Source organism: Podarcis vaucheri (assembly GCF_965113315.1).
Source record: "Podarcis vaucheri genome assembly, chromosome: 7".
In the NCBI taxonomy this organism is placed as follows: Eukaryota; Metazoa; Chordata; class Lepidosauria; order Squamata; family Lacertidae; genus Podarcis; species Podarcis vaucheri.
Genome location: NC_138765.1, coordinates 11,917,624 through 11,932,688, shown reverse-complemented (window position 1 = coordinate 11,932,688; position 15,065 = coordinate 11,917,624). Strand labels below are relative to the sequence as shown.

Here is a 15,065-nt window from a genome sequence, read left to right as displayed (position 1 = left end):
ATCTGCTGATAGAGTGTGCATGAGCTCTAGAATGTGGCAAGATATTTTCTAGACACTCATGTCGCTAATTGCTGATACTGCGTGCCTACGGGAGATCGATGGATCGTCCGGCTGACGGCTTGAGGCCATGATGGACTTTGTCTCCCTGGCAGTATCCCAACAGAAACTTCCTCTGACTGCAGGCAGGAAAAGGGCCAATCAGATACAGATACTTTGTTCTTCTTCCAAAGATCACATGCCGGGGTGGGTGGAATGTGAGGCTGTACCTGGAGGTATATTCTGGCCACCCTCCCTCCCTTCCTAGAATCATAGAATTGTAGAGTTGGAAGGGACCATGAGGTTCATGTCAGAACTTCCATACGACCAAGCTGTAATGGCTCTCCTCCTCATCGTATCTTCGGAATCCATCGGCCTCTGTTCCGACGGTGATTAACGACCTAAGCCTTTAATGAGGCTTCAGGCACGCTCCCCATTCTGCAGGGTACCCAAACAGCAGCAGCAGGAGCCGAAATATGTGCTACATTGCTACGTTTATTTCTATCTACGCATGACAGAAAAGAATATGCATCTGCTCTCTGTGAGAGCCAGTGAACAACAGGACAAAGAAACAGGAAACCAGTAACATCAACATCTGTCTCCCGTGAGACTTCCAACAGTCTGGAATGTCAACAGAGTCTTGTGACTCCAAAAACTGCACAGTGGCATAACAGAAATCTAACAGTTGATCCAGTCCAACCCTCTGCAATGTGGGAATCTTTTGCCCAAGCTGGGGCTCGAACCCATGACCCTGCCAGGCTTCAGGGAATCAGCTCCCCCCCCCTTTGGCAGTAGATAAGCAGAACAAAGGGAAAGAAGTCTTCTTACCAGTTAGAACTTGAATGATCACAGTGAAAGAACAAAGAATCCATTTCCTAGGAATGAAGGCGCTCCCAATTAAGGGTTCCACCCTCTTCCTCCCTAGTCACCCATGTCACTACCGCATTTTGCAACCGGATCTCACAGCCACTGTGCTTTCTGTGCTGCCACCTTATCTGCTCTTCTTGACCTTGGGCTGATCAGATGGATGCTTTCCAGCGACATTGAGCCTGTCAACTCTCTCTCCCCAAGTTCTCCTCCTCCTAGCTGTTTGCCACCCAGTACTTCCCAGCTTCTGCCTTCTGAACTATGTCCCTTTGCAAACCGCTGTTCCAAATCTATACTGTTCTCCTGCTCCTGGGAAGATTCAGGATCCTGATCAGGAGCAGGGGGAGGGGGGCTCCCACCATTCCTTCTCCATGCAGCCCTCCTCAGCACGGTCCCTGACAGACCCTGAGAGTAAGAGTCTGACTGAGCTATCTTCCTTCCTTCCTTCCTTCCTTCCTTCCTTCCTTCCTTCCTTCCTTCCTTCCTTCCATTTCTATAATGCTTGATAGTAATAAATGGCTCAGAGGTTTTAATACAACATTAAGGACTGCCTTAATCCCTGTATTCCTGCCTGATCTTGGGAGATCTTTGGGGGAGTCTCTGTTCCATGTGGTTCCCCCATGGCTCAGAGACACACCTTCAATGCTGCGGACCTAGGCCTAGGGTACTCCCTCCCACATGAGGCCAGGCAGGTGTTCTTTCAACTGAACTTCAGGTGCATGGCAAAGACCTTTCTTCTTCTTCCAGCAGGCATTTCAAGCTAGTGTTTTGGTACTTAGGATGGATTATTATTATTATTGTTTTGCTCTCTGTATGGTTTACAGTCATACCTCGGGTTATAGTAGCTTCGGGATGAATATTTTCGGGTTGCACTCTGCAACGACCCAGAAGTAACGGAGCGCGTTACTTCCAGGTTTCACCGCTCGCGCATGCGCTCAAAATGACGTCACACGCATGCGCGGAAGCGGCGAAACACGACCCACAGATGCACAGTCGCGTCTTACGTTTACTTCAGGATGCAAAAGGGGCTCCGGAACGGATCCCGTTCGTATCCAGAGGTACCACTGTATTTATACGTACACCACTTAGAAGTGAGGGATATTAAGCAGTAAACGAATGTCTTCAAGATGTAAATCAGAGGTTTTGTCTGCACACACACAGTTCCAACCTCCATCTATGCAAGCAGAAGGCTTCATCACAGTTCAAGGCAACGACACTTGAGGAGGGCAAGGATCGGGACCTGACAAGGTTCTCCTTGGCTGGATTAGATACAAGCAAGGGGAGAAACTTGATACATGTGGAAAGTTGGTTTGTAAGCAAGAAGAAGCAATCAGCAACAGAGCAGGGGTGTGTTTGTGATCCTAGACTCCTCCAGGTGTTGTGAGACTCTAGCTCCCATCAGCCCCAAGCAGCATGGTGGGGGTTCATGGGAGGTTGAGCCCAGCAATATTTGGTCTGCCGAATACTGGTGTTGCGGAGCACAGATGGACAGGGCTGAAGTGGTGTTCCTAAGGGAAGTTCAGTTTGCACTGAAGGCAAATATATCAAATGTGCAAATTTCCCGAACAACATGGGAACAAAAATGCAGGCATCCTACAGAATTCACACTCACCTGAATCTTGCAATGCCGTTCTGCAACCAACTGATGTGTACAAGCATGTATATTTTAAGGGAAAGTGTGAGTAATAAGGAATACAGTCATGAAAACGACAGGAAAAGATGCATCACATTCAGAGAAAGTGCTTGCAAAAATTTGAACGCTAGTCAAAAAATGCATACGTAATGTGTTTATTAAGAGAGGCGTACACAAAAAGGTTGATGAATTTTCATGGCTATTCCTCGCCTGTTCAGCATTAATCCTTTAGTCTCACGCGATGCAATTCTGTTTGGCCTTTCCAGGGAGAACTTCCTTTTTGTCTCTGTCTCAGTATCTGCAAGTCTTTCCCAATGTGAGAGTCCCTTGGGGACCAAGGCTGGTTCTTTTCTTCAGAACAAGGACTAGGATTTCCAGAAGGACCTGGTGTCATGGTCCAGTTCAGGGGTGATCGAAGTCCCTGCTGGGGACGTCAGGACCGGGGCCAAGATGGCGGGGTGGGAGCAGGAACGGGAGTCCAGAAGCCAGGAAGCCCAGAGTCCGAGGGTCAGAGAGCCAGGAGTCAAGAAGCTGAGGGTCCGAGGATCAAGAAACAAGGAGTCATGAAGTCAGGGGTCCAAGGATCAAGAAGTAAGGAGTCAAGGAGCCAAACGTAGCAAGGCAGGGAACGTGTTGCTGTGGCAAAGAGCCGAAGGGAAATGCTCACCTTATATCCCTTCCTAGCTCTTGCCACCAGGTGCTGTGGGTAACCAAGCAGCCTCACCTGTGCGGCTGCGCCTTGCCTCTTCAGAACAAACTTAGGAAGGCCCCAGTCCCGCAAAGTCCTACTGGTCACAGGGCCTGGTTCCTGCCCGTACTCCTGACACCTGGCCCTGCGGAGAAAATGTCCTGGTCCCTACAGTTACTTAGCTGCAGCTGAAAGGAAAAGATCTGAACAGGAAAGAGGGAGGCTTGAGGGCCCAGGAGAGGCCTCAGCAGTGGAGAGGAAGTTGTTGGTTCCATGTCTTATCCCTTTATCTCTTCGTAGACAGAATGGATTCTGGGCAGCAAGGTCTAAAGAGAAAAAGGAGATGAGTCAGGTGGAAACAAGAAAGTCAGATCCATTTTGGTTTTGAATTGTTTTCCTGGGCAGCATGAGACTAAGGCTGATGACATTTCTTTATTGATATTCTTGGAAGCAGAACATCTTGTAAGAAGAGAAGCAAATCAATGCAAGTGCCTTTTGTCTGGATAATTTATATCGGCTGGGAACCTCGGTGCCCTTCACATGGGAATTCGGATAAATTACAATACAGGGATTGCCGCTGTAAAAGAGCAATTTCAGGGGCAATATCTGCTGCTCTTTCCTCTGGTGCGCGGAGGGAAAAGCTTATACTTCCCGAGATACCCATTTCTATTACAGGAAATCTGCCCACCTTTGCACTGGGTAGCCAAATGACAGCAGTGCTGGTGCCAGACAAACTTCCCTTCTGGATGACTTCCAGACTCGGGGTGCCACTCAGAGAAGGCTCTGTTTGTGGCTGCCACCCACATTACCACTGAAGGTGTGTGTGTGGGGATCTGGAAAAGGGCTTCAGAAGATGGTCCAAATGGTTGGGGATCTACCTGTGGGAGAAGGTGAACTCTAAGGCCTAAACAGTATGAGAGAAGCTTAAAGCTAGCCATTTGACTTGTGCTTGAAATCAAACTGGAAGCCAATGCAGCTCTTTCAGTAATGGGCTGTTATTTGGTTGATAATGGATATTTTGAGCCTAGTTGAAATTTTCCAAACATTTCAAAGGGCAAAGGACTTTCTACTCACCTCATATGTGTTGTTGATCTTGGAGGAACTTTCAGGCTTAACCTGGATAGAACACAAAAATATGCTGAAGCTTATACTAGCACAGACAACTGCCGAATCTTTGAGTTCTTGCGAACGGATTGTGGCCAACATTCCCCAGGAAAAGCGTAAATCAATACCACATAGGGGAAAATATGGGCTGGCATCTTGATGCCAAAGGAAGGCTGTGAACTCAGTGAAAAATCTGCCTGTATGAGTAATATCTGTGGGAATGTTCAGGATGGCAGGAGAGGATATATTGTTTGCTAATATCCTTCCTAACTTGCGCTAGCTGTCAGCATCGCCCTAGAGCCAGTGCACCAACTGGACTCTTGCACCTCAACCCCGACTGGGCTAGGCGAGCTGGGAAGCACTGCCAGAGACCTCCTTTCTCACAGGAGCAGGTCACAGTGCTGTGGACTCACAGCTTAGAGCTGAGAGCACCGGATTCACTGTCTCAATAATACAGTCGTTGCGCAGCAGAGTTTTGCAGAGTCTTGCAGAGTATAAACCACTCGGAGAGCAGCTCTGTAGAATATCTTCCTTTTATTCTATAACTACAACTATGATACAAAACTATATACAGAGCTGAATATTCTAAGCATAAATCAATGCTACACTGAGAGTCTGCAGCTGCTCTTAGCAGCAATCTTATCTCTAGGATCTCCAACACTCTCACTCTCTCCGATACACTGACTGACTGACTGACTCTCTCTCTCACACGCAGATATGTTGCTGGGCAGAATAAGTAGATAGGCAGGACACGCCTCCTCCTCTCTGGAGAGTCAGCAGAGACCATCAGGAGATGATCAGGAGATTCTTGGGTATGGCAGGGGTGAAATCTCCTCACTAGCAAGTTCCTTTATGTAGCAGAGTTACACCCCCCCCCTTTTACATGCACAGGAGATAGCTGGTTGCAGGCTCGTGTAAGCCTCTCACTATTATACAATTCAATCTGTCTCAGATTGAATTGCATGTTCCTGATACGTTTCCTTGAATCCCTCTTAAAAGAATAAAGATGCCACAATCTTATTCAAAGTCGATAAAAGAAGTTTACTCACATCAGTTCACAGTTGGATTCCTGAAGGCAGACTTAGTTACAAATATGTTCATGTGGATCTACCCCATATGGGGGAAATAATCTCAGTGCTTCTGCTAGCTGAGAGCTAGCAGAGCAGTCCAAGCTAAAAGCTGATCAAAAAGAGAGAGGTGTGCTGCGGGACTCATCCTTTTATTTCCTGGACAGGTTAGGTCATATCCACCGTCTATCACATGCAAAAGGAAGGATGCTCCAGCCCGGAGGAACAGGAAGTTTCGACTGGCTGGACCAAACATTCCCTCGCATGTCTTCTCTAGCATTACAAGGAATGTTGTGCTTGACTGCCTCTCATGGATCACATTCCACAATATCCATCTCACGACAAACACCCATCTAGAGGCCCCCTGATTCACTCACTTGAGGTTCTGTTTCTCCAGATGGTGGATCATTCTCATATACCTGAGTGGTGGGTACAACCGGAGAAGACGTTCTGCCATTCCTATGACGGGCACCTGAAAGAGGGAGAAGAAGTCTGGAGTCAGTCTTACACATGTTTAGCTACCTAGCTGTGCAATATTGCTACTCTGCAACAGCTGCTGGCCCTGCCCCCCACCCCCCAAACCCTTGTTTACTGGGCTTCTGCTGCCCATGGCAGCTACTTCAGCCCTGGCCCTGACAAGGGTCTCCTGAAGTCTGGGATCTGCTCTGGTTTTACTCACGGAGAAAGAGGTAAGTCAGGGTTCCCATCAACACCAGTATTGCAGCCAGAGACCCGATAACAGTCCCAGCGAGGGCTTCAGCAGAACTGAAAGCAGAAGAATCTGAAGAGCAAGGCATATATTTAAGAGACTGAGCGATGTCATAATTAAGGACTGCCTGTAATCTAGCATCTATAGACCCACTGGTAGAAGCAAGGGGCTGGAAATATGGTGGGGGGGCATTATCCTGTATACACCTCCCCCCAGTGAGCGTTTCTGGACCAGCAAAAAACAGCAGCAAAACTGTCCACCATACAGTTAGGAGCAGAGCTTACTCTGTTGGGTAAACTGGGTTTTACCGGGGTGCAGCTCTGAGCCTCTTCAGATGGTGAGTCCGTCAGCATTACTTAAGCACCGCCATGTCAGGGACTGGCTGCATGAGGAAGAGGGGTAGATTCTGCCCAACCAAGAGCTGCTCAAGGAAGGTGCAGAGGAAGAGGATTTTGAGACTGGGGACGGGAGGTGGGATTCTGGCCACACCTTAGAGGAGCTAGGAAGTGCTAGAAACAGGGTGCTTGAGGGATAGTGAACAGACAGGACAAGGTGAGGAGGAGCCAATAATAATAATAATAATAATAATAATAATAATAATAATAATAATAATACCCTGCCCATCTGGTTGAGTTTCCCCAACTACTCTGGGCAGCTCCCAATAGAATATTATTATTATTATTTAATAATAATAATAATAATAATAATAATAATAATAATAATAATGCAATAAACATTAAAAACTTCCCTAAACGGGATGCCTTCAGGTGCCTTCTAAAAGTCAGATACAGTGGTGCCTCTGGTTAAGAACTTAATTCGTTCTGGAGGTCTGTTCTTAACCTGAAACTGTTCATAACCTAAGGTACCACTTTAGCTAATGGGGCCTCCCGCTGCTGCAGCACGATTTCTGTTCTCATCCTGAAGAAAGGTTCTTAACCCTAGCATGGAGAGCAGAGTCAGGAGGAAACGTGTTCCTTGTTTATTAGTGGATTACTCACATGCCATAGTTATCTTACTGGGGTTGCTTATAGCAGTACTGACAGGGTTGACTGCCTGACACGTATAGATCCCTTCGTCCTCTTTGGTGATGCCAGTTAGCCTGAGGGTTCGGTTCCGGTCAGAAAGCCCAGTCTTAGATGGGACAGGATTACCATCCTTGAACCAAAGGATGGAGACATCAAGGCGGTCAGAGGTGTTGCAGTGTAAGGTGACAGTTGTGTTCTCTGCCACTAGGGATTCTGTCGGCTGCAGAACTGGGTGGGAGAGGATTTCTGCAGATGAAACAGAAAGACAGTCATCATTTGTGGGTCCTCATGGTCACTGAACCTGCTTAAGGCAGCCTTTCTCAACATCCACAGATGTTGTTGAACTACAACTCCCATCACCCCTAGCTAGCAAGGCCAGAGCTCAGGGATGATGGGAGTTGTAGTCCAACAACATCTGGAGACCCACAGGTTGAGAGCTGCTGGGTTAAGGTCTCTTCAATTGTAGCTACTAGAGAAGGCCAAGGAACAGCAAGGAGAGACAAGAAGGCCTTCTTAAACGAGCAATGCAAAGAAATAGAGGAAAGCAACAGAATGGGAAGAACCAGAGATCTGTTCAAGAAAATCGGAAATATGAAAGGAACATTTCGTACAAAGATTACCATAATAAAGGACAAAAGTGGTAAAGATCTAACTGAAGCAGAAGACATCAAGAAGAGGTGGCAAGAATACACAGAGGAATTATACCAGAAAGATATGGATGTCTCGTACACCCCAGGTAGTGTGGTTGCTGACCTTGAGCCAGACATCCTGGAGAGTGAAGTCAAATGGGCCTTAGAAAGCACTGCAAATAACAAGGCCAGTGGAAGTGATGGTATTCCAGCTGAACTGTTTAAAATTTTAAAAGATGATGCTGTTAAGGTGCTACACTCAATATGCCAGCAAGTTTGGAAAACTCAGCAGTGGCCAGAGGATTGGAGAAGATCAGTCTACATCCCAATCCCAAAGAAAGGCAGTGCCAAAGAATGCTCCAACTACCGCACAATTTCACTCATTTCACATGCTAGCAAGGTTATGCTTAAAATTCTACAAGGAAGGCTCAAGCAGTATGTGGACCGAGAACTCCCAGAAGTGCAAGCTGGATTTAGAAGAGGCAGAGGAACCAGAGACCAGATTGCAAACATGCGCTGGATTATGGAGAAAGCTAGAGAGTTCCAGAAAGACATCTACTTCTGCTTCATAGACTATGCAAAAGCCTTTGACTGTGTTGACCACAGCAAACTATGGCAAGTTCTTAAAGAAATGGGAGTGCCTGATCACCTCATCTGTCTCCTGCGAAATCTCTATGTGGGACAAGAAGCTACAGTTAGAACTGGATATGGAACAACTGATTGGTTCCAAATTGGGAAAGGAGTACGGCAAGGTTGTATATTGTCTCCCTGCTTATTTAACTTATATGCAGAATTCATCATGCGAAAGGCTGGGCTGGATGAATCCCAAGCCGGAATTAAGATTGCCGGAAGAAATATCAACAACCTCAGATATGCAGATGACACAACCTTGATGGCAGAAAGTGAAGAGGAATTAAAGAACCTTTTAATGAGGGTGAAAGAGGAGAGCGCAAAATATGGTCTGAAGCTCAACATCAAAAAACCGAAGATCATGGCCACTGGGCCCATCACCTCCTGGCAAATAGATGGGGAAGAAATGGAGGCAGTGAGAGATTTTACTTTCTTGGGCTCCATGATCAGTGCAGATGGTGACAGCAGTCACGAAATTAAAAGACGCCTGCTCCTTGGGAGAAAGGCGATGGCAAACCTAGACAACATCTTAAAAAGCAGAGACATCACCTTGCCAACAAAGGTCCGTATAGTAAAAGCCATGGTTTTCCCAGTAGTGATGTATGGAAGTGAGAGCTGGACCATAAAGAAGGCTGATCACCGAAGAATTGATGCTTTTGAATTATGGTGCTGGAGGAGACTCTTGAGAGTCCCATGGACTGCAAGAAGATCAAACCTCTCCATTCTGAAGGAAATCAGCCCTGAGTGCTCACTGGAAGGACAGATCCTGAAGCTGAGGCTCCAATACTTTGGCCACCTCATGAGAAGAGAAGACTCCCTGGAAAAGACCCTGATGTTGGGAAAGATGGAGGGCACAAGGAGAAGGGGACGACAGAGAATCAGATGGTTGGATGGTGTTCTTGAAGCTACTAGCATGAGTTTGATCAAACTGCGGGAGGCAGTGGAGGACAGGAGTGCCTGGGGTGCTCGGGTCCATGGGGTCACGAAGAGTCGGACACGACTAAACGACTAAAAACAACAACAGAGAAGGCCACTTTGAGGCTGCTACTCAGTACAGTGGTACCTCAGGTTACATACCCTTCAGGTTACATATGCTTCAGGTTACAGACTCCGCTAACCCAGAAATATTATCTCGGGTTAAGAACTTTGCTTCAGGATGAGAACAGAAATCGTACAACGGTGGCACAGTGGCAGCGAGGGCCCCATTTGCTAAAGTGGCGCTTCAAGTTAAGAACAGTTTCAGGTTAAGAACGGACCTCCAGAACGAATTAAGTTCTTAACCCGAGGTACCACTGTATAGCTGCCTTCCAGGGCTGTACTTCCACATGAGTTACATGAACACAGCCCTGAAAAAGTGCTTTTTCAGGGCGAGTTTGCAATGTGAAATCATGCAAGATCACAGCATTCAAAAAGGCAGCCGTTCTCTGGTGGGGGGGAAATCAGGATGTCCCAGTTTTACCGGGACAGTTGAGGGGTATGCAGCACATTGCCATTGATGAATATCTTAAAGGGATCAAGTAGCACCCTGTTATTTTCGACACATAATTTTGACCCACTATAAGCTAATGCAGGAATCGAGCAGTTGTAAAGGTTAGGGAGCTTTTGGGGTTCTTCCTGGCGTGTTGGGAGAGATTTATGTGCATTTTGCTTGGGGTTAGGGCACATTCGGGAAACATAAACTTTGTTCTGCTAAGCTGCTCCAGGAAAGGAGCCGTGTCCCATTAGCAGAGCCTTAAAAATAAATAAACAAACAAATCTAAGCCTTCGCGATTCACTTATAATTACTGAACTCAGCCAGATGGATGGGATATAAATAATTTAATAATAATATTATTATGATGATTGGGCTTCTCCACAGAAGGTGTTGTTCTGGAGGCAAGTTTACTTGGTCCTCGGCAGATGCAAAACTCAGCAGATCATAGAATCGTAGAGTTGGAAGGGGTTCAAGGGACATCTAGTCTAACCCCCTGCAATGCAGGAATGTAACAACTCTGGACAGATAAAAGAGAGGGGACATCTGAAGGCATCTCTAAAAGGTGAGAAAGGAGGGGGGGAAAATACCTGAGATGGTTATACTGGTAGCTCCCATTTCATTACGCAGAAATCCTCCCATTCTTAATGTATAAGTTCCAGAGTCGCTCAGCCTTAAATCTGTGATGCGAAGGGAGCAGTCTGTGGCCCCGGACTCCCTCCCACTGAAGGCAGGTCCATTTTTCTGTTCAGCAAATGGACTTAGTGAATAAACAAAGATCTTATTTTTCTCTTCAGCTGCCCCTCGGTACCAGTGGCAGCTAAACAGATCAACACGTCCGGGTGTTAAGGTGACACTCTGTCCTTCCCTCAGGGTTTCTGGTTCAACTGTGATGTGTGTTTTCGTCTTGCCCTGGCCTGGAATCAGCAGGAAGGAAGAACGTGGGATGGAGGCTGCAGGATGGAGAAGAAAAAGAAATAAAAGGGGGGAAATGGTTCTAGGCCAAGACGATGGAGTTGCCAAAGAGTTTCAGACCAGTTTGTGCAAGTTAGCTTAAATTCTCCTTCACTGTAACATACCCCATCCTCCTGTACAGAGTTTTAGTGTTGGAGTGGTGGTGATATCATCTTTGCATCATATTCATCCATCCTCTTGTTCCTGGGAGAGTGTGAATTAGGGATGCTACAGAGTCAATGAGTTGGGTCACCATGATGAGTCAATACTTTCTCTGACTCAGAATAGCAAGATCAGAAAAGGCTCCTGATGCACACTAAACCAGGCTGACTGCTGCCCATAATCTGGGGATGGTAGAGAAATTGGCCAGTGGTAGTGCAGTGGTTAAAGTGTCAGCCTAGGACCTGGGAGACCAGGGTTCGATTCCCCACTTGGCCGTGAAGCTCACTGGGCGACCTTGTGAGAGTTGCTACCTCTCAGCCTAACCTCTACCTCATAGGGTTGTGGTGGGGCTTGAATGAGCAACAGGGGAACTACAGAAGCCACCTTGAGCTCCATGCGTCCCTCTGCGTCCTCCCCAGAAAAAAAAGCACTGAAACAAACTCTCAGCTCACCCACAACAAGTAGAGTTTGTGGAAACTGTGGACATCATCCTAGTCTCTCACTCTAGACTTGCTTCCTATGGTTTCTCTCCTGCGTGGATTTTTTTAAAATGTGAAGTAGGACTAGCCTTGTGACCGAAGCTCGTTCCACATTCCAAGCATTCAGATGGTTTCAAACCTGTGACATTTCTTTCCTGTGAGGTGGGATGATGTGCCTTGCTAATGGAGCTCTTTCCACAACCCAAGCACTGGCTTCTTTGATGATTCATTGAGATCCGAGCTCTCTGTCTCTGGCTTCGTAAGAAGCCCAGCTTGCCCCCCTAGTACTTCCCCTCTTCCCCACAGCTCCTTCTCTGGAAGGTGTGGGGACACCTTCAAAGTCCTTCTCCCTCTCTACTGTTTGTAACTCCAGCTCTCTTCATTCAGATTCCCTGCCAGCAACACCTGTGGGAATGTTAGGGCAGCAGCAAGGCGACCCTCCATTATAAAATATGCACCTAATTGCATGTTTTAAAACACATTTTCTCTCAAAACAACAGCTTCCTCTAGCTGGAATTCTGGAGAGCTCCATCTCGACAACGTTTGGAGAAGTATGAAATCTGAGGGAGAGTTAAGCTCCCAGCCCCACATTAGTCAGGAGCAAATCCTTTGGACACCCCCTACTCCCCCCAAGTAAGTCCTCCCCCTTGTAGGGTGTTGGTCTCTCACCTGCTAAGAGCAGCATCTGCCAGGACGCCATCCATGGCCTGCCCATCTTGCGGGCACTCTTTTTGGGGGCTTGGTTTAGGCTGCCTGTCTCCTCACAGCTGGTGTTCTGGGGTCCTTCTCTGCTCCCTGCCCAGCATGCAGTGCCACTGCTGCCTCCGGCTGAGTCATTGACCACACAGAGGGGAACTGGGCAGCTGAGATTTCAAGACTGGGTTTTCCCCAAGAACTGCAAGACACCCATACCAGAACTCTATGCTTCTTCCTCATACTGTATGCCAAGCCACTCCGGGAACAATTTGCTCAAATGCTTAACTCGTCAGCACCCGCCTCTCAGAGCTGGTAGCAAAGATGTGATCTGAGCTGAAGAACTGGGTCCAGGCAGACTGTCATACAGAGTTGGGAAGTTGAGGATTAATTATGGAAAAGGTCTAAAGCAGTGGTCTTCAAACCAATCAGGACCACAAACCCACCTTAGTCTCCCAACCAGGAACTTGGCACCCAATTTCACATTTCCTTTACACTTAGTCATGTTAGTGTCTAGACACACATCACACGTGAAGGCAGTGGTTCATGCCATCCTGGTGTGGCAAGAGAGGATGGCAATCATGGCAGGAAGATTGTTGTTGTTGTTGTTTAGTCATTTAGTCGTGTCCAACTCTTCGTGACCCCCTGTACCAGAGCACCCCAGGCACTCCTGTCTTCCACTGCCTCCCGCAGTTTGGGCAAACTCATGCTGCTAGCTTCAATAACACTGTCCAACCATCTCGTCCTCTGTCGTCCCCTTCTCCTTGTGCCCTCCATCTTTCCCAACATCAGGGTCTTTTCCAGGGAGTCTTCTCTTCTCATGAGGTGGCCCAAGTATTGGAGCCTCAGCTTCAGGATCTGTCCTTTCCAGTGAGCACTCAGGGCTGATTTCCTTAAGAATGGATAGGTTTGATCTTCTTGCAGTCCATGGGACTCTCAAGAGTCTCCTCCAGCACCATAAATCAAAAGCATCAATTCTTTGGCCTTCTTTATGGTCCAGCTCTCACTTCCATACATCACTTCTGGGAAAACCAAAGCTTTAACTATACGGACCACCAAAGAAACATTTAAACATTTCAGTGTAGTATAGTGGCCGCCAAGTAGTTACATTTCACTGTAGTTATATGGCCACTGAGACCATATAACACCGGTCCTGAAAAACCTACATTGGCCCCCAGTACGTTTCCAAGAACAATTCAAAGTGGTGCTGGCCTTTAAAGCCCTAAATGGTCTTGGCCCAGTATACCTGAAGGAGCATCTCCACCCCCATCGTTTTGCCCGGACACTTTGGTCCAGCTCCGAGGGCCTTCTGGTGGTTCCCTCACTGCGAGAAGTGAGGTTACAGGGAACCAGACAGAGGGCCTTCTCGGTAGTGGCTCCCGCCCTGTGGAACACCCTCCCACCAGATGCCAAAGAAATAAACAACTATCTGACTTTTAGAAGACATTGGAAGGCAGCCCTATTTAGGGAAGTTTTAAATGTTTGATGTTTTGATCGTATTTTAATATTTTGTTGGGAGCCGCCCAGAGTGGCTGGGGAAACCCAATCATATTATAAGCCCTATGTTATAAATCAGGCACTGATAGGTGTTGTTTCTTTTTTGTTTTCCAGTGCATTTCTTATTAAAAAAAAATCAAAAAATTCATTGCAGCATGAGCAAATTTTTATTTTGAAAGTGTGGCTCAGAGAACTACTGTGCTAAGGTATTGCCATACTACTCCCCCCCGATACAAGTGAACCAAGATTTCATGCATAGGTGTTTAATCTTCTGAACCCATTAAGTAGTTTTCTCATCAGTGACACTTGTGGTTGATATGGAGCAGAGAGCAAATCATCCTCACCCATCACTGTCACCCCAGTTCACCTCACCTGGAAAGCTGGATTCTTTCGCCAGCAGCAGGAGGATGACTGCGTTCCTCTGGCTCCTCTCCCTACCAAACACCCACCCACCCACCTGCGGCTCCCGACCGCCCTCTGAGCCTGCTGGACTGAGTCCAGTCCAATGAGGTAGGAGGCTGGCACCATTGCCCTGTAGGAAGCTATCTCCCTTGATGGGATGTCAGAGAGAAGTACTTGAGCAGGGGACAGCAAGGTTTACCTCACCTGGGCCAGTTCACTCCAGTGGAGTTCCCTCCATGGGCTGGACTGCACACACGCTCGTCTGTGCAGACGCAATTTCCGGTGTCTGCGCTGTTGGCATGCAGAGGGCCGGGAGGTCAGCTGACTAGCCCGGGCTGGGCAGTCTCCTTCCAGCCATCCTGCAGTGACGTAAATCAGCGACCTGGGCTTACTCAGCCAGTGCACACTATCAGCTGATCGAACTGCGCACATAGAATAGGCGTGAGGCTTATGGAAGCATGATACAACTACAGATTTATTAATCATAAATCAGGACAAAGAAACATGTCTCTCTCTCTCTCTCTCTCTCATCATCTCAGAGAGAACAGATAAAAACATAGCAAGCTGTGCTGGAATGTAAACAGACATGTGACACGCAAGAATCCCACACGTCTGCTCCTTAAGGTGGAATGGAAATGTCAACATGCACATGCGCAGATGCAATTTTCGGCGCTACAGAAGTGAGTCCCTGCTCTGCACTGCGCTGGTTTAGTGCAGCGCATGGGGACTTGCCGAGCGAGCAGCTTGGTTCGGGGGCGGCTCGTGGGCCTTTTAAACGACCCCTGTGGGCTGCTTGTGGCCCATGGGCCTTAGCTTGCCTACCCCTGTGCTAGAGATATGGTTCTGCAGTTGATGGATAGCAAAGAGGAATGAGGAAGGAGGTCATTCTAGTCCGGAACCTGCCAGGGGGAACCAGGCAGCAGATGAGTGACCCTCACAAGAGAAGAGACTTCTTCTCAAGAATAACAGACCCTCCTCCAAGTGTCCTTATTTTCCAGGAGTGTCCCAGATTTAGAGAA

At 47.5% G+C, this 15,065-nt stretch overlaps 1 protein-coding gene across 1 annotated transcript; it reads right to left on the bottom strand.

Moving 5' to 3' along the window:
- Positions 1–2,690: 2,690 nt before the first annotated feature.
- Positions 2,691–12,266, bottom strand: LOC309536909 (cell adhesion molecule CEACAM21-like). The gene is made up of 7 exons (XM_082231300.1): positions 12,124–12,266; positions 10,450–10,812; positions 7,103–7,375; positions 6,075–6,176; positions 5,773–5,867; positions 4,299–4,340; positions 2,691–3,550 (listed from the first exon to the last, which is right to left on the bottom strand). Exons 1-7 carry the CDS (start codon positions 12,167–12,169, stop codon positions 3,503–3,505), a joined length of 969 nt encoding a protein of 322 aa, XP_082087426.1. The 5' UTR covers positions 12,170–12,266; the 3' UTR covers positions 2,691–3,502.
- Between the last annotated feature and the right edge of the window lie 2,799 nt (positions 12,267–15,065).

Bases quoted from the DNA above. Each gene is read 5' to 3' on its own strand.
- LOC309536909 (XM_082231300.1), bottom strand. From the start codon at position 12,169: ATGGGCAGGCCATGGATGGCGTCCTGGCAGATGCTGCTCTTAGCAG. The intron at 10,813-12,123 runs GTGAGAGACCAA...TCCATCCTGCAG, and splicing joins GCAGATGCTGCTCTTAGCAG to CCTCCATCCCACGTTCTTCC. The intron at 6,177-7,102 runs GTGAGTAATCCA...CTTGCTCTTCAG, and splicing joins CAGTAAGATAACTATGGCAT to ATTCTTCTGCTTTCAGTTCT.